Source organism: Mesocricetus auratus, unplaced genomic scaffold, assembly GCF_017639785.1.
Source record: "Mesocricetus auratus isolate SY011 unplaced genomic scaffold, BCM_Maur_2.0 Super-Scaffold_15014, whole genome shotgun sequence".
NCBI lineage: Eukaryota > Metazoa > Chordata > Mammalia > Rodentia > Cricetidae > Mesocricetus > Mesocricetus auratus.
The window spans coordinates 16,276,664-16,304,443 of NW_024429186.1; the positions used below are offsets into that span (position 1 = coordinate 16,276,664).

Below are 27,780 nucleotides of genomic sequence, written 5' to 3' on the forward strand. Positions count from 1 at the left end.
AGCTAGTGACAAGCTCCATCCTCTGCATTTCAGAAGGCTTTATTTGTAAAAGCAAGATATCACCACAACCATCCCCTACTACAAATACAAAACCAAATTATTTGAGACACTTGTAATTCTAGGGCTTGGCTCCCTTTGCTTAGCCATCCTATCCAGACTGCCATTAGCTTGCTGCATTCCTGGCTACTCCCATAGGCCACACAAGGTCCCCAGTCTCCTCTCCCCAAGTCTTCTAGTTTGCTCTACTTCTGCAGATTTGAGAGATGTACTCTGATATAAAGGGTAAAAGCAGGTTACAGGGTTTTGCCCTTCCTATCTGCCAAACTGGTAATAACTACCTAGTGTTCCAAATGATCTCTATCTGACACTGGTCATATCACCGGGATTTATTAGGAGACTCACCCATTCTTACGCTCCAGCCTGAAGTCTGGTATGCAAGTATGCTAGTGGCTGCTGCTGGATTGTGGCAGAGCTAGGAGGAAGGGGAGGCCAGGAAACTCTTGAGCTAGAAGAGCCTCCATAGATGAGGTTCATTGGAGAACCCTATGGGACACTTTCTCGGCTGCATACTCATGATATCTAGGACTAAGCACCCAACCCCAGCCTCCTCATCCCTGATGTGGTTTATTTACCAAGTACTGGTTATGGACTTGACATATGGGTCTCATGATCTTCAACTCACCCTTCATGATACTGTCTTATCCCCATCCTTAGGACAAGGAACACTTCCCTAACTCCTGCCTCACAGGACTACTTCAGAGGCCAACGGGAACCTGTTGCACTCTCCTGAATTCCTCACCCTTCAATCTCTCCAGCTACATTATCTTCCATTTCTGGAATCTTCTATTAAATATCTCCCAGACCTTTGGGAGTAAAACAACCATGCTTCCCTTTTCTGTGTGTTGATAGACCTACCAAAGACCGTGAGAATTCACTTGTCAGGGAGTGGATGACCTCAGAGAGGCCCTAGAGTCTCCTGCCACTCCCAGGGTATCTGGTATTATGTTCTTGGCACCCCGTCGTCACCTGGCCCTTCTGCTTGTCATTATTGCTTTCTTGAAGTCCAGGATTCTGGTGAAATCCTCCATTCCTCCTACCCCTGCCTCAGTCTCCCAGGCCTTTCCAGCCTTCCATCTTCCTCTTGCCCTAGCTGAGGTCATGGTCCCATGTCTCACTTCCCAATTCTCACCAGGAAGTGGACTTTCTGGTGCTTTCTTCCCGTTGGGATACAGGAAGGGCAGCAGCAGGTGGTGTCAGCCTCTTTAACAACCCCACACCTTGTAGTTGTCCTACTTATTTACAAGCATCTCCCCTCACCCTGCCACATCCTTCATATACTGATGACCAGGCTTCAGCCTCTCTCTTGACCTCACATTCCAAGCCCCATTGGCCACAGAAGCAGCCTTGTTTTGTTTTAACATCTATTAATTCATGTATTTATTTATTATGTATACAGTGTTCTGTTTGTATGTCTGCCTACAGGCCTGAAGAGGACACCAGTCCATCACTGAACTTGGACCTAAGCAATCTTCCTTTTCACCACCCACTGTGCTGGAGCTACATATGAGAGCACAACCCTAATGAGATTGGGGGGACCTGAGCTCAGATCATACCTGGGCAGTAAACTCTCTTAACCCTGCTGAGCGGTTCCCCCAGACCAGGACCATTTTATAGACTAGCAGAAGAGAGTGCACTGCCTCCAGTTTTGAAGCAGGCTCCAGGGTAGGAGAGCTGTGGGCAGGCACACCAGCTCAGCTTCCTACCACTAGCAGATGGAGGCAGAGTAGATTTAAACAGGACCAGAAAGAGTCAAAAACAACAGAAACAGGACCAAGAACAACCAGAAAACCAACTATTTTAAATTGGTTTAATTTGGATTTTACAGAAACCTGATTGAAATATGTTAAATCCAGTAGTAATTTCTACAAAAATGTACATACAATGCCAGAATTCCGTAAAAGTAACTAGTATCACATTTTTGCATGAAACATGCATTAATATCAACTGCCACATGTTGGCCCAAACCATCTCTACGAGAAGAGACAGCCCAAGTCGTTAAGAAAATGAGTTGTGAACAGGTACAAAAAGAGGTTTTCTGGTTAAGTGGAGAGCCTTTCTTAGACAAGCCCTTCAGCACTGGGCGTCTGCACTGCTGCTGCTCACTAAAGCTGCTGCAGAGCCTTGGTTCTGACCTGCCACAGGAGCATGCTCATAGTAAATTGAGATATCTGGGAAGATACAAACTTTGAGGACATGATGGAACATGGAAAGTGCAACTCTCAAATTCAAGATACCCTCAGACTTGGAAGATCCCCAGGTTGTAGGCACCTGAGGTTTTTAACTGAGTCCTCTCCAGGAGGCCAGCTCAGTGTACACAGGCATTGCCTGCAGCCAGGAACCTTCCAGTTCCTCAGACCAGCTTTCATAGGACCTGTCATTAGGAGGCTACAGGCTACAGCACAAGAGCCATGCCATTTCCTCATTTGTAGGCTCCTTTGTCTTGTCAGGAATTGGTAAGCACTCATGCATACAATTGCTGCACATACACAAAAAAATCCACACCAACATGTGGCCTACAATGCCTTTAATGTACTCCAGTGTGCTGGAGAAGACCTTGTTCCTCTCAAGGGGGCAACTTAGGGCTTTGTAGATCAAAAAGTGTTTTCCACATAGACTGAGGGAACTTTAAAAAGACTTCACACCATCCAAAAAACTTCCCTCACACATGGAGTATTAGACAACAATCCATGAGTCTCTTTAGACTTCATTCAGGAGGGAGGAGCTGTGCACACTGTTTATACACAAAAACCAGGCATTTTGTGTGGCTGAGGGCTTTCTCTGGAATCTTCAGTCTCTCTTCAGGGCAGTATCTCTGCCCCACTCACCATCACAAGGACAGTCAGTATCTTTGCCTTCAGCGCAGATTCAAGGGGAAAAATAACTTACTGAGGTTCCAACTGTATCAAAATAGGTCCGTTTTTAATATATGCTTATGCATATCCCTGATAATGTTAAAAACCAGAGGACTCTGGAAAGCACCCACATGTCACTGGGTGGGATCTGGTCATTTTAGGCAGCAGCAAAGGGATTCAGATATGGGTAGATTCCCCGGAAGCCCTGGGAGCATTACAGTACTTTCACTGAGTGCCAAAAGAACGGTGGTGAAATTTCACTTTAAATTCATCAGCGAAATTCAGAACAAAGGCTTGCTTCCTCAATCCTGCCAAGAGTCAAGCTCCCTGTCCACGACAGACATCAATACCAGAACATCAATTCTGGTGCTCTGAAGGCTGGTCTAGAGAAAAGTTCCCAAATCCCTTCAGGCCACAACCAAACCTCAGGAAGCAGTGAGGACTCAAAGAGCAGGCTTGAGGAAGCTGTGACCCAAGGCACTGTGATCATGGGGGCAGAAGGAATAGTCCCCCACAGAGGTTTGGGCTGACAGGAAGAGAACCTGCAAGACAGAGAGGACCCAGGAGGCAACAGCCCTGTGGACACACACATTTGGAGTCATGGAACACATTGCCAAAAAAAGGAAACCAATTTGCTTTCTCAAGATCAAATCAAACTTCTTAAAACATAAGCAAAAACCCTGGGTATCCGGACAGGAAAGCTGGAGTCTGTGGAATGAGGTGTGTTTCGCTGAGTCATCGAGGATGCTGTAGAGACAGCAGCATAAACACTGCGGCTACTGTTGAGGAGATGGGAGCTTGAGGCCACAGGAGGGTGGAAAGGGAACCACGTGTGACACAGGTCTCTTTATTCCGGACAGTGGCATTTTCACTGAATGGGGAGGCATGGCACTCCCCTCTAGCTGCAGTAATACTGCAGCCCATCCACTCGCCTTCTCTTTTTAGACTGAAACTCTTCAAAGAACTGCTGAATGTCCTCTCTCTTAACAACCTGTTGATGAAATTGCAATTGCAACAAAAGGTCAGACAGCTCACGGCCAGCAAAATAGCCCCCTGGTTAATTCCAGAACCAGAAAGGCCCACCTGGTGGCAGTCTGTAATCCTAGTGTAGGAAGACAGCCACAGTTCAAGGCTAGCCTGGGCTACATAATAAAACCCAGTTTCAAAACCACAAGAACAAAACAAAAAGAATTGCAAGCGTCCCATCCACTCACCACAGGCTTACATGTGGAATAGTGCACTGCCATTTGAAACCATCTGTAGGCTCCTAAGCTAGAAGCACCACAGTGGGGAACGCGGTATGCATGCAGTGATCACAGGCTGTCACTGACAAAGACTGACAGATTTACAACTTGAAGGAGCCTTTACTAAGTGGCCCCTGCTTTCCTTTCACAGCAGGGGGACAAATCCCAAGTCAAACCACGCTTGACAGAGGCCTCTGCATATTTGTATGTAGTTAACAGCATCTTTTTGCGGACATGCTCACTGAGGCCACCAAGGCTGACCACTCAGTCACACATCCAGGCAGCAGGATAGAAGGACTCAAACATCAGCTTGCACCACCTCCCTCAGCATCTCCACATGGAAAATAATAAAAGCAGCACCCATCTAACAGAGCAACTGGAAGATCAGCTCAGTCTATGAAGCTCATGATACATTCTTAGTAAGAGTTAATTGAACTGGTCCCTGACACACATGGCCCAGAGGCCTACACTCACTCTGAATGTGCTCACCAGCACAGCACAGGGAAGACAAAGTCTGCCCTGCTCTAGTTTGTGCTTTTTTGTTTTATTTGATGCAGAGTCACTATATAACTCTGGCTGGCTCAGAGTACAAAGAGATACCCTGCCTCTGCCTCTCAAATTCTGGGAATAAAGGTGTCGTATCACCATGCCTAACTTGGATTTGTGCTTTCTTCTGCCCTAATTCAAGAATGAATATCTTTAAAAGAAAAAAGAAAAGAAACAAAAAAAAAACTTTTGTATCTTTGAGTCTAAAATTAAATATGATTGCTACTGCTGTATCAACAGAAAAATGGTTGGTGAAAAAAATCCTCAAAACCCAAGTCATGGGGCTGGAGAGATGGCTCAGAGGTTAAGAGCACTGACTGCTCTTCCAGAGGTCTTGAGTTCAATTCCCAGCAACCACATGGTGGCTGACAACCATCTACAATTCAATCTGGTGTATATGTAATAAATAAAATCTTAAAAAAAAAAACCCAAGTCATGTTATAGAGTTAATGGACAATTAAGTTATGGGCAATGAATTTAAAGCATCAAATAAAAGGTGTCAGAAATACTAGCAAAATAAAAAATAAGACCAAAGAAAAACAGATCAAAATAAGGTAAACTAGGACAACTCAGCTCTGAGTCTACTGCAGCCATCACAAGATACAGGTTTCTTAGTCTATTTTTAAATACATGCTTATTGGCAGAAGGATAGGTGAGCAGGGGAGCTAAGGGGCAGATGAGGAGAGCACTTGAACTCACATGAGCAAAAGGATTTGTCCTGACCTGAGGTTACAAACATTGACTGCAAGCTATGAAGGAGAATACTATCAGGCAGGCGGTGGTGGCGCACACCTTTGATCCTAGCACTTGGGAGGCAAAGGCAGGCAGATCTCTGTGAGTTCAAGGCCAGCCTGGTCTACAGAGCGAGTTCCAGGACAGCCAAGGCTACACAGAGAAACAACCAAAGAAGGAAAATACTATCTATCCCTGGGTACTGTGGTAGAAGACCTAAGCCCACACATATCAGAGTCAAATTCTGAATTTTAGATGCCTTCAGTTGTGTTCGTTTATTTACCAAGGGGAAGCACGTGTACAGAGGTCACAAGACAACTTTCAAGAGTCAGTTCTCTCAATCCACCATGTGGGTCCCTGGGAAAAATCTAGGTTGTCAAGCCTAGTGGCTTGACACTGAGTCATCGCACTAGCCACCCAAATAATTAAAAAAGAAAAAAAAAGCATTATTATTTTATGCGTATGGGTGTTTTGCTTGCATGTTTGTCTGTGCATCCATCATGTGTGTTCAATGCCCACAGAAGCCAGAAGAAGGTGTTGGATCTCCTGGAACTGGATTTACAGACAGTTATGAGCTGCCTGCCATGTGGGTGCTAAAAATCAAACCCAGATCCTCTGGAAGAGCAGCCTTCCTAACTGCTGAGCCATCTCTCCAGGTCACACATAATTGGTTACCCCTTTGAGGACAGGGTCTCACTATGTAGCCCTGGCTGTCCTGGAACCCACAAACAAAGATCCACCTGCCTCTGCCTCCCAGGTGCTGGAATTAAAGATATGCACCACCACACCTGGCCTGCTCCAAATAATTTTTTTTTTTTTTTGGTTTTTTGAGACAGGGTTTCTCTGTGGCTTTGGAGGCTGTCCTGTAACTCACTTTGTAGACCAGGCTGGCCTCGAACTCACAGAGATCCGCCTGACTCTGCCTCCCAAGTGCTGGGATTAAAGGCATGCGCCACCAACGCCCGGCCCAAATAATTTTTAAAATAAACTTTTCTGTACTTTTAAATCATCACATCATATACAAAATTTCCTCTGTATAAGTTTCAAATTGTAAACTGAAAGACACTATCTCTTTTTTTTTCCAAATATGATCTGAGAAAGAAAGTGGGGGTGTCTACACGAAACAGAAGCTCAGGAGGATGTAGGTATCCTGCTATTCCACTATTCCCGAGGCAAGACCTCTCACTGAAGCTGGAGCTAGCCGGGGCCAGGAAGGCCGCCACTGCACGGGGTTACAGGTGTGTGCAATCGTGCCCAGCTTTTCCATGAGCTCAGCAGTTGCACAGCACGAACTCTTTCCTGCTAAGTTATCTCCCAGCCCCTCTGATACAACTTTAAGACTACACAATAAAATTAGTAGAGCACGTTGACCACAAATTATACCAGAGTCAGATTGTGACCTGGCTCTCTAAAACACTCTGAGTCTGGAGATGCAGAGGTTACACAGGAGACTAAAGCCCCACTGGACCCATGACACATCTCACTTTTAGCAGCAAAGAAAGAAAGCACAGCTGTAACCCACAAGATGTGGGCCAGTAGGGCTGGTTCTAAAACCCGAGAAAATGGAACTGAGCACTGAGCCCAAGACAAGTGGATCTCTGTGAGTTCAAGGCCAGCCTGATCTACAAGAGAGTTCCAGGCTAGCCACCACTACAGTGAGACTGTCTCAACAACAAAACCTGAACCATTTGGGCAAGACTGATATCACAACTCATTTTATAGAAGCAGCATCACTGCCCCTGTCTACAAACCCAGAAGCATGACCTCCGTCATCCACAAGGACCAGGACTGATTTCAAGAGGGTAGCAGCAGTGCACCCCAAAGGCTTCACCCAGCTACCTTGATCCAAAACAAGACAAAAGCCTAACCACTTACAAAGACAGCCTCAGGCCATGGAGACAAAGGTGAAGTACTGTGACACACTTGAACAGTGAGCACTAGGAAGTACCCATGATGTATCCAGAACTCTGTTTTACAGCATTATCCATCATCTAGTCATGTTTAAAGGGTTAGACTGCTGATGATGGCTTAGCTAAGGGCACTCGCTGCTCCTGCAGAGGACCTGGGCTTGGTTCCCAGCACCCACATGGCAGCTCACAACTCCAGTTCCAGAGCATCTAACTCCCTCATCTAGTCTCCTTGGGGACCAGGCATGCATTCATACACATAAAATAAAAATAAAGAAAATCTCTAAAACACAACAAGTACAGGCTAAGTACAGACTCTTCAGCCCGTTAGAAGAGTCCCAACTCTGGGTCTCTCAGAATCCTATTTTAACTGTTTCTGCCCAGTCATCTTCCCACCCTCACCCAAGGGTCTCTATCAACAGATCCCTTCTACTGCTCCACTGCAGTCACCTGCCAGAGCCTGTGTGACTGCTCTGCCCACATCCGGGGATGTAAGGACCCCTGATGCTTCACTATCCTTATAGACCCTTCCTTGGCCTGCCAACAAGTAGTTTCTCCATTGAACTTGCAGCTACTCAGCCAGGTATGAGGCGATACCCTTGTGATTTCAGTATTTGGGAGACTTAGACAGCTAGAAAATTGAAGCCAAACAAGGCTACACTGCTTCACAATAAAAAAAGTTTTTTTAAAAAAATTCTAGTACTCGCCTGGCAGTGGTGGTGCACGCCTTTAATCCCAGCACTCAGGAGGCAGAGGCAGGCGGATCTCTGTGAGTTCAAGACCAGCCTGGTCTACAAAAGCTAGTTCCAGGACAGCCTCCAAAGCTACAGAGAAAACAAAAACAAGCAAAAAATTCCAGTACTCAATTTAGGTTCCACCATTTTTTCACATTAGAGAAAATAAACAGCTAATTTCAAACTTACGAAGCTATGATTAAGGTTCTTTAACTCAACATACCGTGCCTTCATCAGCAAATCTCTTCAGATAGTCTTTAAGTTCAGTCTTCAAGTCATTGTATTCTAAATCAAAAAAACAAAAAGTTCAGATAGGCCTTATACTTTAAAAACAAAACATCTGCCATTGATAGGCAAGTTTGTTAACAGTTTAACACAGATGTTTTCCTAGTTAAAATGCAGAGAAACTTCTCCCCATTTATCTCAACTCTGGGCTTTATGTTTAACAGTAACACAGGCAATGGTGGTGTACGTCTTTAGTACCAGCACTTGGAAAAGAAACCCTGTCTCAAAAAAACTGAAAAGACAAACAAATAACAACAAACACACCCCGGAAATACCCTCACTCCCTACAGACTAGCTGAGACTTCTGTAAAAGGCTCCCTATTTCTCAGTGATCAATCGAGTCCTCAAGTAACCTTGAACTCATCAGCCAGCTTTTTAAACCATGTACTCACTCAAATTCACACGTGCTAGCACAGCTGAAGAACCTCAACACAGCCCCTATCACTGAAGACACCTTTAGTCTTGGCCTCAGGCCTCTGGATCTCTCTCTCTCTCTCCCTCTCCCTCTCTCACACACATACACTCTCTCACACACATACACACAGACACACCCAAGCGCAGTGATACATGCATATGAAAATCATAATGAAGCCTATTGCTTGTATGCTGACTAAGAAAAATCTTTAAACTTTTGAGTCTAATAAAGGCAAAAACATAATTGGTTACAAATAAAAGAGAGAAATGATCAATGTTATGAAGGGACTCAAGGCTGTGGACTCCAGGTAGAAAATGGCCAAGACTGAACCACTGGTATCACTAGAGCATGCTGGAGCCCAGGGCTATTTCCCCTTCTTCTTTTTTATAAATTTCAGTTAAATTAGAAACTATCGGCCGGGCGTTGGTGGCACACGCCTTTAATCCCAGCACTCGGGAGGCAGAGGCAGGAGGATCTCTGTGAGTTCGAGATCAGCCTGGTCTATAAGAGCTAGTTCCAGGACAGCCTCCAAAGCCACAGAGAAACCCTGTCTCAAAAAACCAAAAAAAAAAAAAAAAACTTATTTTACATATCAATCCCAGTTCCCTCTCCCTCCCATCCTCCTATGCCTCCCACCGAGCCTCCCCCCCAATCCCTTCTAATGGCTTCCTATGAATCATTCAAGCAACTTCATTCATACTTCCCAAGGTGGGATACAATGCTCAATGAAAATTACTTGAAAAGGATGAAACACCTTTCTATTATTCTGTGTTCAGGCAGCTATACCCTTAATTAAAATAGTGCATGTTGTAGCTTGTTTCTTTCTTCCTTCCTTCTTTCTTTTCCTTCTTTTTCTTTCTTCTTTCTTTCTTTCTTTCTCTCTTTCTTTCTTTCTTTCTTTCTTTCTTTCTTTCTTTCTTTCTTTCTTTCTTTCTTTCTTTCAACAGTCTCTCTACACAGGTCTGGCTATCCTGAAGCTCACAATATAGACCAGGCTGGTCTCAAACTCACAGAGATCCTCCTGCATCTATCTCCCCAAGTGCTGGGATTAAAGGTCTGCCAGATCACCTGGCAACACGGTGGTCTCAGACATTATTCCAGCACGAAATGCTAGTGAGCTGTTGGTAATAGCAACTAACTATTCTGCATATTAAAAATTAAAGTAGCTGAAGTTCTACTATATAATTCTAATTTTAATTTTCGCTGCCTAAAGTTAGAAACATGTTTATTGTCTTTATACATTTTCCTGCATAGTGACGGAAACGTTACAAACAGTACTCACCACAAATGAGTTCTACTTGCTGGACTCTGTTCATGCTGCTCAGGGTGTCCATTAAAGGGTCCCTTCTGTCAGTTGCCTGTGCACTCTTGCCTTTGTTCTCATAAGCCAAAACTGTATCATACTCATCTGTCAGGAACAGGATGTCCAGTTCTCCATACATTTTCTTAAAAAAAAAAATTCAGTCTCCCCATTACAATGTCATTTCAGAAAGTCAAATTCAGGAGAAGAACTAACAACTTTATTCACTTTTAAATTCACACCTAGAAAATTGTGAGTTTCGAAGTTGCTTTATACTTTTGGCCCAGATCTTTTCCAGAAATCTTCCAATTTTCACAGGACATCTGGTCTGTGCTGTCTGAATTTAAAATCTACTAGTTTACCAATTTTCAAGCTCTTAGATTTCTGAGCAATTCTATGATTTTCTGTGTTTCTTTGGTTGTTTCTCTGTGTAGCCTTGGCTGTCCTGGAACTCGCTCTGTAGACCAGGCTGGCCTTGAACTCACAGAGATCTGCCTGCCTTTGCTTCCCAAGTGCTAGGATCAAAGGTGTGCGCCACCATTGCCTGCCTGATAGTATTCTATGTTTTCTTTATTTTACTTTATGTGCAGGGGTATTTCACCTGTACATATGTCAGTGCACTACATGCAGGCAGTGCCCACAAATGTCAGAAGCAGCTATCAGATCTCTGGAACTGGAATACAGATCCTTGTGAGCCAGCAAGGGAACTGCAAGAGCAGTAAACACTCACCCACTGAACCCTCTCTCCAGTCACAGAATTGGTGTTTTCTACTAAAACTTGGTAGAAAGTATCACAGAATTCTGATTTTCCTCTACAAGAACTCGGTCTACATGTGGGCTTTATATCTTTGGCCCAAAGGAAACGAGGTGTCCCTGAACGCCTCTATAAACCCATGAATAAACTGTGCAGTGCATACTGTCTGACCATCAAGTGGAACCACACACTCACCATGCAGCCTTGGCAGGTGCACAGCTGGCTCCGCCAGTTCAGGGGCCAATAGGTGGCACTGTTTTTCTTTACAAGTGGCTTGGCTTGGAGCTCCTGAAGTCTGCAGGCAGACTGCAGCTCGGTTTTGGTGTTTTCACTCTTAAACTCTGTCTGAAATACAATTAAGTTTTGAAGTGTGAGTTTCTGTATCTTTAAGTTTAAAAAATATTTTATTCTTATTTGTATTAGTGTTTTGCCTGCATGTATATCTATGTACCGTATATATACCAGTACTTGGAGGCTAAGAGGACATCCAGTTCCCTGGGACTGGAAGCTACCATGTGAGTTCTGGAAGTTGAACCCCAAGTCTTCTGGAACAGCAGCCATTGCTTTTAACCAGCTGTGTGTGTGCGTGCGCGCGCAGATGTGCATGTTCACATGTGTGTGTAAAGACGGCCATTGACATTCAAGTATCTTCCTCAATCAACTTCTCCACTTTAGTGTTTGAAACAGGGTCTTTCACTGAACCCGGAGCTCACTGATTGGCTAGAATGTCTGTCAGCCAACTCCAGGGATCTTCTCATCTCCAGCTACCCATCACTGGAATACAGGTGCATACTGTACCAGGCTTTGCTGTCATTTGACACAGGGGTATCATGCAACTTGGATTAACCTGGAACTTGCTATGTAGATCAGGCCAGCTTCAAACTCAAAAGATCTTCCTGCCTCTGCCTCCTAAGAACTAGGATCAAAGATGTGTGCCATCATGCCCAGCATGGCCATTTTGTTACTTTACTTGGATACTAAAGAACTGAAGCCCTCACACTTGTATGCCAAGTACCATACCAGCTGAGCCACCTCCCCAGCCCATGTCCACTCTTTTCTCATCGTCCCTGAGGACCAAAATCAGGTCCAAACACTCAGCTGACATTTCACTTTGAATGTGGCTTGAATTTCATATACTACCTGGCGGTCAGACTGAGAGCTGGCGCTGGTACACGGCTCATTCTGCTGTTCAGCTTTAACTTCCTTGCCAGCATTCGCTCCATGCTCTGGAACATCCTCTTTTTGGGTGTTATCTTGGTGACCTCCATTTTCAGGCTTGACAGCCTCTTGATCACCCATGCCATCAACATTCAGCAGCCGCCCATCATCTTCAGCAGACACTCTGGTGACTGTGGGTCAAGGAAACAAACAACACAGCTGTATTGGCCTCTCTGATCAAGAAATCACATTCTGCTAAAATATCTTGGACTAGGAAAAAAGGCAGTCCAAGTCTCTGTAATAACAAAAAAAGAATTAGCACTACTTTTGAACATTATACCTGTCTAACTCAAATAAATGGTTCATTAAAAATATTAGTCACTACATAAACACTTTATACATAAAGGATACACTATAGCTGTTAAAAGAAAGGCTAACTAAAGAAACAAGCAGTAGGAAGGGATTTAACTAAAATACAGGAAAAGACAGCTCTGGGAAACATAGTTGGGAGGAGGGAGTCAGAAAGAATGGGTCTAGAGACAGACAGTAAAAGGAGTTAATGGTGGGCAATGGGCTTACAATCTAGGGTAAAGCACAAAATAAGGAAGGGGAAGACTAGGAAATCATGAGGATCGGGGGTTTGAGGTCAGCCTGCATGACACAGAGACCTTGAAAAAGACAACCAGACAGGGCGGGGGTGGCTAGTCCTTGCCTAGCATGTGTGAGGGTCTGGATTTGATCCTTAGGACTAAAAACAAAACAAAACAACCAGCCATAAGCAAAGAAGAAAACCCAGTGGAAAATAGTTATAGCTCAAGTGTCTGCAGGAAACTGATCTGTATCTGGAAGGAGAATGAACAGAAAGAGCTGACTGTAAGCAACCAGTGTAGGAAGAGATCTTAGGCATAGCTATGCTGCTTGCAGCTTCTATGCTCAAAGTCCTTAAAGGTGAGGACAAGAAATTTAGCAGAGATTTGTCCAGTAGACAAATATGTCCAGTGTTAGTGGTACACTGACAACCCCCCACTGTGATGGCTTATGCTTTTTTTTTTTTTTTTTTTTGGTTTTTCGAGACAGGGTTTCTCTGTATTGTTTTGGAGGCTGTCCTGGAACTCACTCTGTAGACCAGGCTGGCCTCGAACTCACAGAGACCGCCTGCCTCTGCCTCCCGAGTGCTGGGATTAAAGGCGTGCACCACCAACGCCCGGCTGGCTTATGCTTCTATTCCATTTCTTGGTGTGTAACCTACATAACATGCTGCTTCCCCATCTGCTACAGGTGGAATATATACATTTCACAAAATCCGTATGCTAAAAGTCAACCTCCAGTGCAGTTGCATTAAAAGGTAGGGCCTTTAGAAGTTGATTAGGACAACTAGGTGGTGGCGCAGGCTTTAATTCCAGCACTCCAGAGACAGAGGCAGACCAATCTCTGAGTTGGAGGAATGACTGGCTGGTCTAGATTGAGTTCCAGAAAAGTCACAGCTACACAGAGAAACCCTGTCTCAAAATACCCACTGCCCCCAAAAAGGTGACTAGGTCCTTCCTTTCCTCACAACTACAATTAGTGTTGCTAAAGGAACCTGTATGTTCTCTTCATGTGAGGACACACAGAAAGTTCATGCATTAACAATGGCCTTCACATCTAGCACCTTGACCTTTACTGTGTATAATCTTTATCTATTACTGACAAGTCTAAGGCATGTGTTACAACCCAAGAATTATGATGCCAAACCCTTTAAAATATGTCTTATACTTAACTACTAACTATAGTTCTATTTATCTTTCAAAATCCCATGCAAATAACTACCTCCTGCACTTTCTCTAGCTCTGGTTGTATCAATACTCTGCATCATAGCATTCAAGTTCACATTTGTTCTTGGTAGGTTTTCACCCAGTGTAAAAGCACTGTATGCAGAAAGGACATAACTGGATGTTTTCTAGATCTCCCTAAAGTCCAGTTAAAAATAGCTGCTAGAAACCCTGGATTGAAGACACACATTTCATAGGCACAAATCTGTGTCACATCAACCTCACAAAAACACATACCTGCCAACTGGGCAGCATACGCCCACAAGAACGAACAGCGTTCCATACAAGTCTGGCACACCATCTCTTGAAAATCCCCATTCTCAGGGGGAATGGCACCGAGATGCTGTGGATATAGAAAAATCAGATATTTCCTGTGACTCCAAGTCTTCTAGAATGACTGTTGTTTTATAAACAGATACTGTAAAAGTACATTTATCACATCTTTATCAAAGGGAATGTGAGATACAACAGAAGAATATTTTTTTGAGACAGGGTCTCACTGTGTAGTCCTGGTGGGTTTGGAAATTGCTACGTAAATCAGACCGGCCTTGAGCTCATAGTGATCTGCCAGTCTCTGCCTCCTAAATACTAGGATTTTCCAAGATAGGCTTGCTCTTTGACCCAGTGAGCCATTTCCCAGCCCCATTTATTTATTTTTGACCAGTTTCTCAAGTAGCTGGGGGTGGCCTTGAACTCCTGATCTTTCTCCCTCCAAGTGCTAGAATGATAGGCATGTCCCATAATTTCCCACGGGACACATCTTAAAAGGTCAAAGTTTTCCTTACCCTGCCATGGAACCAGTCTTCACAGACCACACACTGAATCATCTCATCTGGAACCTGACCAAAAAAGTTTTGTTAATGATTGTTTTGAATTCTCGGACATGAAGTAAATCTGACCCACAGCAGAACTAGATATTTAGTAATTCTCTAGCAACTCTGTGAGAAATCCATCCATGAAGTAGTTTGCAAGCAGTTATCAAAGTTCCTTCCTATCCAACACTAGGAAAATCACATATAGGTTCTGTGGGGGATGATTTTCCCCTTATCTTAGGCTTACATACCAACTAGTTAAAACACCTTAATGTTTTTCTTTACTGTGGTGGTTTCTTTTCTTTCTTTATTTTTAGTTTGTTTTTTCTTCCCTTTTTTAATTTAAATTAGAAACAAGCTTGTTTTACATATCAATCCCAGTTCCCTCTCCCTCCCCTCCTCCCCTGCCATTGGCCCCCTATCCCATGCCCTTTCTGCTCCCCAGGGAGGGTGAGGCCTTCCATAGGGGAATCTTCAAAGTCTGTCATATCATTTGGAGCAGGGCCTAGACACTCCCAATTGTGTCTAGGCTGAGAGAGTATCCCTCTGTAGGGAGTAGGCTCCCAAAGTCCATTCATGTACTAGCGATAAATACTGATCCACTATCAGAGGTCCCATAGATTAACCAGACCTCCAAATTGACATCCATGTTCAGGAGTCTGGAACAGTCCCATGCTGGTTTCCCAGCTTTTAGTCTGGGGTCCATGAGCTCCCCCCTTGTTCAGATCAGCTGTTTCTGTGGATTTGCTTTTTTTTTTTTTTTAAGATTCATTTATTTATTATGAATACAACATTCTGCCTCCATTTTATGTCTGCACACCAGAAGAGGGCACCAGATCTCATTACAGATGGTTGTGAGCTGAGAATTGAACTCATGACCTCTGGAAGAGCAGCCAGTGCTCTTAACCTCTGAGCCATCTCTCCAGTCCTGTTGGTGGTTTCTTAAGAGGCAAAAATACAAAATAAAATTTTTAAAAAGGACACTCAATAAACAGCAGTTTTTTTTTTTCTTTCTGTCTCTCAATGTATTAGTTTTTGGGAGAGAGGGTGTCTTTTGTTTCAAAAGTACTATAAAGAACATCTTACCCCATTCTTAAAATTACCCAGTTTTAAGAGATACTTGTTAAGGATACTTTTTTAAAAAAATATTTTATTTATTCATTATGTATACAATCTTCTGTCTACATGACAACAGAGGGCTTCAGAGCTCATTCAAGGTGTTTGTGAGCCACCATGTGGCTGCCGGGAATTGAACTCAGGACCTCTGGAACTTAACCACTCTTAACCGCTGAGCCATCTCGCCAGCCCTAAAGATACTTTTAATTTCTCCTTGTATATAATTTGGTTCAATAATTATCATCCCAAATGATTAAAAAGCCAGAAAGATGGAAGTTAATAATTCCTCTACATATACAAATACTCTTGCAGATCAGTAAATATACAAACAAAACATTAAGGACATGGAAAGCCACTGAAGAGATTACATATATCCCTAACTCATTGGAAGCTATGCAATTTCATTCACAAACAGGAAGAAGAAATCCCCCCATCCCCAGACAGGATTTCTCTGTGTAGCCTTGGCTGTTCTAGAACTCACTCTGTAGATCAGGCTGGCCTCAAACTCACAGAGACCCACCTGCCTGTACCTCCCAAATGTTGAGATTAAAGGTATACACTGCCTCCACTACTACGGGGCTACCACAGCAAGATTTTAAAGGATTAATAATATATATGGTTGATAATATAGGGTTGATAAGAATGTTAAACTGCCAGGAGATCCCAGCACTTGAAGTCAAGTGTGAGGCCAGACAGGGCTCCGTAATAAGACCCAAATTCACTTTTTCACCAAAATGGAGATGAAAGCAAAAGCAGAAGCTCCCACCCTCCCAAAGCTGAAGGCAAAGCCAAGGTCTTGGAAGCCAAGAAGGCAGTGCTGAAAGACATCCAGTGCCACACAAAGACCCACACAGCACCCCACGGCTTGGAAGCAACCTAAATACCCTCAAAAGGCAGAAGAAACAAGCCTAACCACTATGCCATCATCAAATTCCCCCTGACCACTGAGGCAGCCATGAAGACTGAAGACAATACATTTGTGTTCACTGTGATGCCAACGCCAGCAAGAATCAGATTGAACAGGCTATGAAGAAACTCTATGACACTGATGTGGTCAAAGTCAATATCCAGGTAAGGCCTGACTGAGAAAAGAAGATACATGTTTGGTTGGCTCCTGGTTATGACACTCGATGCTGCCAACAAAATTGGAATCATCTAAGCTTAGTCCAGCTGGCTAATTCTAAATACACTTTTTTCCAACCATTAAAAGGGCCCTGTCTCAAGAAAACAAAAATATAGAGAAGGAAAAAGAAAATGCTGGTTGAATTCTTTGGTAGACATGATTACAATTTTAAATACAAATATCCTTGGACCCACCACTAGCTATGCTTTTATGTAACACCTAGCATACTCTATAGTTATATACCTATGGATGTTCACTGAAGGCTTTATAGTAAATCTAGATAGTGCCATTCTGCCACAGAAGTTAGGCTAACTGACTAGGACAGCTACAAGGCAGACTCCTAGTTCTTTTCTTTTTGAGACAGTGCCTCTCTGTGCAGCCCTGGAGGCCTAGAGCTCATTGTGTGGGTCAGGCTGACCTTGAACTTGTGACTTTATTCTAACCTCTATTTCCTGAAAAGGCATGAGCTACCACACCCAGCTGGATCTATCTACTGTTCGCCACTGAAGCTCATCTGTGACACACTGGGAGGAAAAGCTAGTGGCAAAAGTGAACGCTCAGAATAACCCTGGAATTTTGCTTACTTTTATTTAAAATAAAAAGAAGCCTGTTTGCATATTTATCTTCTTCCACAGAGGAATGAAACTAAAATTTCTTAGAAAGTTTCTGCGGGTGGAATAGGCAAGTGAGAGAGAAAGGAGTTTTGGTCTCAAGAAAGTCCTTTCCAATGTCTTATTTCTATGATATTAAAATGAAATAAAATCCAAAACAAAGAGCAACAACAATACCCCAGTTCAGGTCTACAGCAGTTTGAGAGACAAATTTTAAACTTCTGATTCTCTTACCTCATCTTCAGGGTCAGGATAAGGTCTCTTACAAATGCAGTATAATCCAAAAAAGTTGTCATTGTACTTATTGCAAGAATTTACCTTTGATTTGTCCTGAAAGAAAATAAATTTTAATACATATTATGGTCTATTATTAGATAAAATCTCATCATCATAAAATTTATACACTTAAGAAATCTCTGCATTAAGAATCTTCCTACAAGCTAGTCATAAACTTTCAAGTTAGAAGAAAGAAGTTCACTATTACAGAAATACTCTTTTCAAGCTAGAGAAAAAATATCTTGTTTTCTCTATCTTTGTAGCAACTAGGGGAAATTTATTTAATATACTCATAAAACAAAGCAGAGATCATATGGACGGTCAGCTTATTTAAATTAACACTGGCCTGGGATTTCCAATGCTTTTTGAGACAGAGTTTCTCTGTCCTGGAACTCACTATATGTAGACCAGGCTGGCCTTAGACACAACGATTTGCCTGCCTCTGCCTCCCCAATGCTGAGACTACAGGTAAGTGCCACTATGTCTTCACTTTCTGCTCCCCCTGAGACAGGGTCTCTCTGTGTGGCCCTGGATGTTCTGGAACTCACTTTGCAGACCAGGTGGCTGGCCACAAACCCACAGAAATCTACATGCCTGTGCCTCCCGAGTGCTGGGATCAAAGACATGCACCAGCACCACCACGCTTAAGATTACTTTTGTGTATGTGTATGTGCATATGAGTGCAGGTGCCTGTCTGTAGAGGCTAAAGGAGTCAAGTCCCCTTTGGAGCTGGAGTCACAGACAGTTGTAACCCACCAAAGATGGGTGCTGGGAACTGAACTCAAAGCAGTCCATGCTTTGAGCCAGCTCTCCAACCCTCAAGACATTTCTTTAAAGGCAGGTATGAAAGCCCAGACCTTCGGGTTATCAGGGAGCAAAAAGGAGGAAAATTATCAGAAATAATTATGAAAGAGAAAACATGGAAGTCTTAGCAATTATTGATGAACAACATGGCATTCTCCTTCCTTTCTCTTTCATCTGTAAGTCTCCTACGGCTTTTTTGGAAGCTCTTATCCAGTTACATGCTTTGCTCTAAGTCTCAGAGTGCATGGATGATCACAATCAAGAAAAGTCAACTAGCCTAAAGAACATCTCCCTGACCTTTAGTATCCACGCAGTGTAATTATACACTCTTAACTGCCTGTCTAGCTTTTCCAACCAAATAAAAAATGAAATACTCAAGAATAAATTCTTTTGTGTTTTTACACTTTGGTAAATACCAACCTCAGCTCCTTAGGTATATTTTAATAAAAGATTTGTGTGTGTGTGTGTGTGTGTATGTATGTATTGAGGTGTCTACAGAATCCACAGAATCCAGAAGAGCTGGAGTTACAGGTAGCTGTGGATGTTGGAAACTGAGCTGGATCCTTAAAAAGCAGTATATGCTCTTATCCGTTGACATCTCTCCAGCCTCTCCCACGTACATTTGTAATCACAGTGCTTACTTACAGGAAATAATTTGCATTCCAAATTTTTAAACTTGCTGTTTCCACAATCACAACGAAAATTTCTATTAAGAAAAGAAGAAGAACATATATTTAAGTTTTCTTTTAAAATTAACTACTCTTTTAATACCCATCATAGCTTCCTTATCTGTCTCGTTTCTAGAATCTAAATGGTGATGGCGTTTTTGATGTTTGTGTATCTTATTTGGAGTTTTCCAACAACACAACAAAAGACAATTCTGGACATCACTACATATAAAAACAAATATCTTTACCACTCTCACACACACACACAAACAAATGAAATAATGAAGGGAAAAGACTAGAGTAGCATGAGCTAGTAACCATAATTAAATCTTAAAAGACCTATGAAATAACCATTCCCTACCATATTAAGTTTTGCTAACACGCAATAACTCTGAATGAAAAGCAAGATTAAGTAGGCATTGTGGTTGTAAAGAATTTAAACATTCAGGAGACATTTGGCAAAAACTGCTTTACCTTTTTGTATATAGTTCAAATAGTTTATGACTTCCATGGCACTCATAACTGCAAGCTAGACAAATTCCTGCTGGTTCTTCTCCCTCTGGAGTACATGTACTACAGGCGTACAATGCTTGTCTCTTCACTGAGCCCTGAGTGATCAGCCCCCCACACACACAAAAGAGGGAAAAAAAGAGAAAATGTAGTTATGCAACAAAGGACCAAGACACTATTACAAATTCCAGATCTATACTGGTGCTTGGTTTTATGTAATTTTTTTCTTATATCAATAGGAAGCTTAAATCTGTGAATAACCTGATATTTTAAATTATGTAACAAAATAAAGGTAAGTTTACACATGTTTAGGAGAGTAACACCACAATTCTAACTTTAGAAAATGCTTATAATTCCACTAAAGAAGAAAAATCAATGCATAAAAACAATCATTTTAATCTGGGGGAAATAAATGGGAAAACATCTAGAAGAGTAGTGTAATGATGCCTGCTACTTACTGTTGAGTAATGAAGAAAAAGGGAAAGTGTATTCAACAGAGTCAAGTGTTTAAATGCATTACATATACAACGTATACAGACATTCACAATGCTCACCTTTCAAGGTATCTGTAAGTTTAAAATATTGAAAAATTGAAAGTTGGAGGGAAAACAACTAGAACGTAGAAACGCTGGTGAGGGGCACACGCCTCTCCAGAAGCAAGTACAAGAACACATCAACATGCCTGGCTTTTATGGGGTGTGTGGGGTGGGTCCTCATGCTTATGCAGAAGCACCTTACTGAGCCCTGTTGCCCGCCCAATTACACAAATTTCTATTTTACTTCAACACAAAAACTGTAGGGCCAGTGAGATCACTCTGTGGGTAAAGGCACTGACTGCGCAAGCCTGGAAACACGCATTCCATCTCCAGAACCCACATAAAGGTGGAGTAAACAACCGATTCCACGGTAGTCTCAGATGTCTGCATGTTGTGATACACACGCCCACCCACACACACATCAGTAAATGAGTTTCTAAATTACTGAATCAACTTAAGGTTAGAGGGACGGCCCAGAGATTAAGAGCACACACTGCTCTTGCAGAGAACCAGTCTGAGTTCCTAGTGTCCATGTTGAGCAACTCACAACCTCCTGTAACTCCCACTCCAGGGCCATCAGATCCCTCTGGACTCAAGGGCACCTACATTCCCACACATACCCACACAAATAATAAAAATAAGTCTTTAAAAAACTGTCTATACTTTTTAGTATGACAACAAACTTAAAACCAGGCTTTTTTTTTTTTTTTTTTGGTTTTTCGAGACAGGGTTTCTCTGTGGCTTTGGAGGCTGTCCTGGAACTCGCTTGGTCCAGGCTGGTCTCGAACTCACAGAGATCCGCCTGCCTCTTAAAACCAGGCTTTTAATCCTACACTTGTGAGGAAGTGAATCTCTGTGACTGGCCTACATAGTGAAGACCTTCAGGCTGTTAGAACCACACCTTGCGACTCTGTCTCAAAAAACCCACACAAAACAAAACTTTCAGCCAGGCATGATAATGTACACACTTGCAATCCCAGCAGTACTTACAAAGTGAAGAAAGGAGAATCAGGAATTCAGGGCAAGTCTGATTTACATGAGACCCTATCTCCAACAGCAAAATAAAAAGCTCACACAGAGTTAGAACCTTTCTTTCCTCCTTCCAAGGAAGTGGGGTGTGTCTTACTTAGCGGTGATCCTTTGATTTAAATGTCAGTGACCATCTGCGACTATTTCTGGGATACAAGATTTAATTCAACAACCCAACAATTCTGCAGTGCATGCCCAAGTTGGTTAACGAAGACAAACAATACTATGACTTCAGTCCACACCACACAGTAACCTTCCCCTCCTTCCCAGGCTTCCACTCCACCCGCGGGCATGGTTAGCTTGCTTCCTTCCACCGATTCCCATCCTGCCGGTTCCTGCCTACCCACCCCTCTCCTCTTTTGTTCTTAGATGTGCGGGAGGAGTCACTAAACCCTACGTCACCGGCCCTCAAACTCTTGTTCTCAAGCAGATCCTCTTCTAGTCTCTTGGCTTCCCAGGGTCACATGATGTTTTGGTTCGGATCTACTCCGGAGGAAGAAGGGGTGTCTGTCCCACAACACATGCACACGGAACTTTACCGGAAAAAAAGCACCAGCTAGCGGTTAAACCAGACTGCACCGGCAGATTTTTCAAATCCAGCCCATTTTCCTTTAGCTCTGCTTTCCCCCATCTGGTGCCCAATTAACATTCTTTAACAGTGGGAAAAGTCACGAGGCTGAGCTCGTGGAAAGCAGGCCACCAAGAGGCGTCCACCGGGAGGGCAGAGCTGCTGCTCCAGGACCCGGAGCCTGCAGAGTCCCTCCGGCAGGGCGGAGGGAGAGCCCTGCTGGCGACAAGCTGAGGAGGAAAGGGCAGCCGTGCCGGGGCTGTGGGAGCCCGGGGTGAAGGACAGCCCTGGTGCCGGCCGGGCCGCAGCCGGCGGGAAGCAGGCGGAACGGCGGGCGCAGCCGGGCCGCGCGCACCTGCGAGTAGGAGCACTTCTCCGAGTCGCTGCCGCCCAGGACGGCGCACGCCTCATTCTCCAGCTCCTCGTCCTCCTCAAGCACGTCCACCAGCGACACCACGGGCTCCAGCTCCGCCTGGCAGCCGGCGGGGCTCTCCGCTCCGGCCATCCTCAACTGTCACAGCGCTCCGCCGCGCGGCCCAGGCGGAGGCGGGAAAAGTGAGCGCCGGGGGCGTCGCGAGAAGGCGGGGCCTGAGCGTCAGGAAGCCAATCCTAAAGAAGGAGATGGGGGAAAGTGGGCGGGGCGGGCCCCGGGCATCGGAAGTCATTCCTTTTACCCGCCCGCTTGGGCCGCGGGGTGGCTTCCGCTTCCGGGTGGCGGTTGTCTGTGGCGCGCTGTTGAAGCTTAGTGGTCGCCATGGAGCTGACGGGCGAGTACGTCGGGTGTGACGGGGAGCCCCGGCGGCTGCAAGTGTCCTGTGAGGCGTCGGGCGACGCGGACCCTCTGCAGAGCCTCTCGGCCGGGGTGGCCCGGATGAGGGAGCTGGTAGCCGAGTTCTTCGGGCCCCTCGTGGAGCGGGACGCGCAGGGCGTGAGGGCCGACGCGGAGGACGCGGTGGATGGTGAGCGCGGGGGCCGGGCGCCTGGGTCTCCGGCGGGGGCGGGCTGGGCGCAGGGCAGCCTTGGGAAAGCGAGCCTGGCGGGGAGGCGGGGTCGCCTCTGAAAGTCGTTAGCTCTCGCCGCCCCCTGTGTCTGGTCTTTTCTGCCCCTCGTTTTTCACGACTTCTCATTTATCTCACCCCCCCCCAAAAAAAGCGTGGCGAGCGTCGGGCTAGGGGCCTGACAACGAACTGAGTCGGCTCGACGCCTCTGATCTTGGGGGGGGCGCCGAGGATTGAGACCGGAAGGGTGGAACGTGTCGGGGTCTGTAGTCGTTGCTAGCTGGAAGACCTAGAGGGCGGGACGTGGAGCTGGGTGTTGACAGACGAAAAGGAGTTTCACCAGGTGTGAAATTAGAAACGTTTGACAGAATGAGCACAGCTTCGGAAGGTAGAGACCGACTTTGTTGTAGGAAGTGTTAACCCTTAGAGGATCCTTTCTCGTGTCTGTTTTGAAAGCATTGGCTTTGCTTTTTGGTGTTTTTAAATTAGCTGATAGTTTCATACATGCATGTAATGCGTTGTGGCCATTTTTCTCCTTCCGTGACACACTTTCATCCCCTACTTGAACCCAACAACCCCCCTCCTCTGTTCTTTCCTGCCTTCCGATTGTTGTCACTCACTGAGCTTAAGGGTCTTTGTATGAGAATGGATGGGAGGTTATTTACTGGAGCAAGGGCAACTCAGCAGTGACTACCCCACGGAAGAAAACCTCCCTCAGCAACAATTAACTGCCAAAAGCTCCTCCCTTCCAGGATCAATGCTGAGGTTGCCATCTTGTTCAGGTAACCACAGTTGTTGCCCCTGGGTCCAGGCCATGTCATGTTCAAAAGAATATTTCACCGCAGCCGTGCCCTTCCTCTGGCCCCTGCTTTCATTCACCCCTCTACTGTTGTAGAAATAAACTGTTTGTTGTTTTTGTTTTTTAACAAGACGGATGTTTTGCCTGCGGTCTGTGCACCACTGTTATATGTGGTGTGTTCTGAGGCCAGAAGAGGGCATCAGATCCCCTGCAGGCAGTGGTCTTTAACCACTGATCTCTCCAGCCCCAACTCTGTTAATAGAAAAAAAAATTATTTTGTAGACAGTGTCACTGTGTACCACTGGTTGGCCTTGGATTAGACCAGGCTGGCTTTGAATTCGCAGAAATCTGCCTGCCTCTGCCTCATCATTGCTAGGATTAAAGACATGTACCACCAAACCTGATCTTTGTTAAATTTATTTTTAATCTTGAACACAAAATAGATTTTATTACCCTGAGCTAAGTAGTCAGTTCTTCTACAGAGGAAGTTAAGCAGTACTTTCCTATTCCTTATAATATGGATATTGGCTGTCATTCAAAAGAACAATAAGCTGGGTGTTGGTGGTGCATGCCTTTAATCCCAGCACTTGGGAGGCAGAGGCAGGCAGATTTCTGAGTTCCAGACCAGCCTGAACTACAGAGTGAGTTCCAGGATAGTCTCCAAAAATACCAAAAAAAAAAAAAAGTTGGGGATGGTTGTGGTGCACACCTTTAATACCAGCATTTGGGAGACAGAGGCAGGCTGTGAGTTCAGGGCTAGCCTGGTCTACTGAACAAGTTCTAGGACAGCCAGGGTTACACAGCGAGATCCTGTCTGGAAAAACCAAAATAATAATAATAAAAGTATTAGCTGGGTGCATTAGTCAGGGTTCTCTAAAGAAGCAAAGCTGATAGACTATTTTTTTTTTTTTTGGTTTTTCGAGACAGGGTTTCTCTGTGGCTTTTGGAGGCTGTCCTGGAACTCACTTGGTAGTCCAGGCTGGTCTCGAACTCACAGAGATCCGCCTGCCTCTGCCTCCCGAGTGCTGGGATTAAAGGCGTGCGCCACCAACGCCCGGCCTGATAGACTATTTATTAGAGTGCCCTTATAACCTGTGGTCTGAGTAGTCCATCAGTGGCTTTCTCCTGACAGAAACGCCAAGGATCCAGTAATTATTCTACTGAATGTTTCAGTAGTTCTAATCTGGTGCTGGAGTCCCAGGGAAGTCATAGAGAGCAGCCAGTTTTCAGTCTGTGTTGGAGTCCCAAAGAAGTAGGTTCTAACACCAGCAAAGAGTGTCTCAGGTACAGATAGATGAACTTGCTAGTCAGAGTGAAAGCAAGCAAGCCAAAACTTAACTATAGTACCCCACAGTTACACCCACTAGTTCTCCAAAGTTAACTGGAAATATGTTTATACAAAAACTCAATACTCTAATTGTAGCAGCACTGTTCATTAATAGCTATGAGATTGAAATAATACAACTGCCCATCACCAGAGTAAAACATAAACATTCTTTTAATTGTTGAATAGTGCTCATTGTGTAGAATAAAGTATTTGGCTGGGGAGATTGTCCAGTGGGTAGAGCTGCACAAACATGGGGATGTGAGTTTGGCTCCAAGAACCCGTGTAATGCCATGTGCCCATGATCCTAGTGCCCCACCCCTGCAGTGAGTTGGAGATAGAGCCAGGAAACATGGTGGTGTATGCTTACCACCCCCCTTTTGTTTTCTTGGTGGGGTTGGAGGGATTCAAGACAGGGTTTCTGTAAGTAGCATTGACTGTCCAAGAACTCACTCTGTAGACCAGGTTGGCCTTGAATCAGAGATCCACCTGCCTCTGCCTCCCAAGTCCTGGGACTGCAGGTGTGCACCCCCCCCCCCAGCAAAGACACTTTCTTAAAGTGGAAGGTAAAGACCTATTCTGAGTTTGTGACCTGTGTGTGTGCTGTGGTTTGTACATACACATCACATATATACACAAGAGTGAAGTCTGGACAGTAATGAATTCTAAAGCAGTAAGGCACAAATGGCTATACATTCTATGTTTGTTTCCACTTATATGAGATTTCTAAAATAGGCAAATCCTTAAAGGTAGAAAGTAAATTAGTAGTTATAAGAATGAGAGAAACAGCCGGGCGGTGGTGGCGCACGCCTTTAATCCCAGCACTTGGGAGGCAGAGGCAGGGGGGGACCTCTGTGAGTTCCAGGCTGGGCTGGACCGATAGCCTCCAAAACAATACAGAGAAACCCTGTCTCGTAAAAACCAAAAAAAAAAAAAAAAAAAAAAAAAAAAAAAGAATGAGAGAAACAGAGAGTGGCTATTTGTGGATATGGAGCTTCTTTTGGAAGTAATTAACATATTTCAGAATTAGTGGTGATGGTTAGAGGAGCAAGTGAATATTTTCCCCCCTTGGTTTTCCGACCCTGTTTCTCTTTATAACAGTCCTAGCTGTCCTGGAATTCACTCTGTAGACCAGGCTGACCTCAAACTCACAGAGATCCGCCTGCCTCTGTCTCCCGAGTGCTGGGATTAAAGTCGTGCGCCACCACCCCACACAAGTGAATGTTCTGAAAACTAATGGGTGAGGTATCTATGTACAGAAGTGAATTTTATGGAGAATGAGTTAAATCTCCAAACATAAGTGATAGAAAAGAAAGGCTTTTAATTCTGATTAAATTTAATTCCTGAAAGTGGTGGTGGTTTTGGTTTTTGGTTGGGGGTGGGGGTATTGATGTTTAAGACAAGGTCTCTGTATATAACCCTAGCTATCTTGGAACTCACTATTGTAGACTGTCTGGCCTTGAACTCATAAAGACCAACTGCCACTTCCTCCCATGTGCTGTGTTGAAAAGTGTACATTTCTTTTGTTTTTGAGACAGGGTCTCACCATATGACCATGGCTGGCCTGGAATTTAACTATGTAGTCAGGCTGACCTTGAATTTACAGAGATTTTCATGTCTCTGCCTCTTGAGTGCTGAGATTAAAGGCTATCACACCCAACAAATTTCTGAAGTTTTAAAAATTCATTATTTTGTGTGTATGTGGGTAACATGTTACATGAATAGAGTTGGTTCTCTCCTCCACCTTACATGGGTTCCAGTGATTGAAATCAGGTTGCCAAAGTTGTAGTGTATTCACTTTGACCCAATGAGCCATCCTACTGGCTCCTGAAGTTTATAAAATGTAAGTTATTCATGCATAGTTTTTTAGTCTCCAAAGGGAAATGGTCTCATCAATCACTTTATCAGTATTTCTTTCAATCACTAAATATGTCATATGACAAACATTTATTTTAAAAGGTGATGACGAAGATGATACAGAAGATGAAAAAAAAATTGGTAGCAGAACTAACTCAGATGGACCATCTGCAAAACGACCAAAACCAGCATCTTAGCAATAGTTTTTATGAAACTAAGACTGCTACTAAGTTGAGTAAGATGTTGTATATTTGTAATCCCAGCTACTTCAGAGACTGTGGCAGGAGGATTGAAAGTTGGAACCTAGCTTGCACTATATGTCAAGACATTGCCTCAAATAAAGATCAAGACATCGGAACACCACTACTTCCTCATCTTCATGTGCTAGGACTTGCAGAAGACCTGTGCTCAGAGTTGGAGAACTCATCTATTTTCTCTCATTGGAACAAGTTTGTCACAAAGAAAACTTTCTGTTTCTAACAAAGAAAAGTACATTAAATGTTTGGGAATGAAGTCTTGTTTTCTCATTCCAAAATACAATGGAACCATTCATAATAGATTAAATCTAAATCAACAAATGAATTTTTATGTTTGCTTCTTAAAGTGACCATTGCTGGGTGGTGGTGGCTCATGTCTTTAATCCTAGCACTCGGGAGGCAGAGGCAGGCAGATCTCTGTGAGTTCGAGACCAGCCTGGTCTACAAGAGCTAGAAGGTTTAAGTCTAGTACTAATAATATTTCTATCTAGGGAGAGAGAACAATAATTGTACCATTCTAATCTTCAACCTCATCTAAGACCTGAGAAGGAAGATAACAATACTAGGGTAGGCAGGAAGCGCAGGGGAGCAACTTCCAAAGGTGCAATGAAGACAGAGACAGCAGGCTGTCAGGACAGTCACCCAAAGTCTCGCAGCAGTTTACGGCAACCAGCTTTGGCTAAGGTCTGACCAA

At 44.1% G+C, this 27,780-nt stretch overlaps 2 protein-coding genes across 3 annotated transcripts; one reads left to right on the forward strand and one right to left on the reverse strand.

Annotated features, from left to right (window-relative positions):
• Positions 1–1,853: 1,853 nt before the first annotated feature.
• Positions 1,854–22,578, reverse strand: Ubr7 (ubiquitin protein ligase E3 component n-recognin 7). The gene is made up of 11 exons (XM_005068380.4): positions 22,207–22,578; positions 19,683–19,816; positions 19,186–19,246; positions 17,695–17,790; positions 14,584–14,637; positions 14,036–14,141; positions 11,970–12,178; positions 11,025–11,174; positions 10,058–10,220; positions 8,299–8,360; positions 1,854–3,903 (listed from the first exon to the last, which is right to left on the reverse strand). The coding sequence occupies exons 1-11, from the start codon at positions 22,354–22,356 to the stop codon at positions 3,811–3,813; spliced, it is 1,278 nt and encodes a 425-aa protein (XP_005068437.1). The 5' UTR covers positions 22,357–22,578; the 3' UTR covers positions 1,854–3,810.
• Gon7 (GON7 subunit of KEOPS complex) lies at positions 22,520–27,342 on the forward strand. 2 transcript variants are annotated; one of them, XM_005068381.4, is made up of 2 exons: positions 22,520–22,810; positions 26,932–27,342. In XM_005068381.4, exons 1-2 carry the CDS (start codon positions 22,606–22,608, stop codon positions 27,024–27,026), a joined length of 300 nt encoding a protein of 99 aa, XP_005068438.1. In that variant the 5' UTR covers positions 22,520–22,605; the 3' UTR covers positions 27,027–27,342. The 2 variants fall into 2 exon arrangements, with proteins under 2 accessions (XP_005068438.1, XP_012967700.1); XM_013112246.3 differs by having other exon boundaries at positions 22,525–22,810; positions 27,093–27,342.
• The last annotated feature ends 438 nt before the right edge of the window (positions 27,343–27,780 follow it).

Bases quoted from the DNA above. Each gene is read 5' to 3' on its own strand.
- Ubr7 (XM_005068380.4), bottom strand. From the start codon at position 22,356: ATGGCCGGAGCGGAGAGCCCCGCCGGCTGCCAGGCGGAGCTGGAGCCC. The intron at 17,791-19,185 runs GTAAGTAAGCAC...ATTTTCTTTCAG, and splicing joins TGGAATGCAAATTATTTCCT to GACAAATCAAAGGTAAATTC. The intron at 14,638-17,694 runs GTAAGAGAATCA...TTTTTTGGTCAG, and splicing joins ATCCTGACCCTGAAGATGAG to GTTCCAGATGAGATGATTCA.
- Gon7 (XM_005068381.4), top strand. From the start codon at position 22,606: ATGGAGCTGACGGGCGAGTACGTCGGGTGTGACGGGGAGCCCCGGCGG. The intron at 22,811-26,931 runs GTGAGCGCGGGG...TTATTTTAAAAG, and splicing joins CGCGGAGGACGCGGTGGATG to GTGATGACGAAGATGATACA.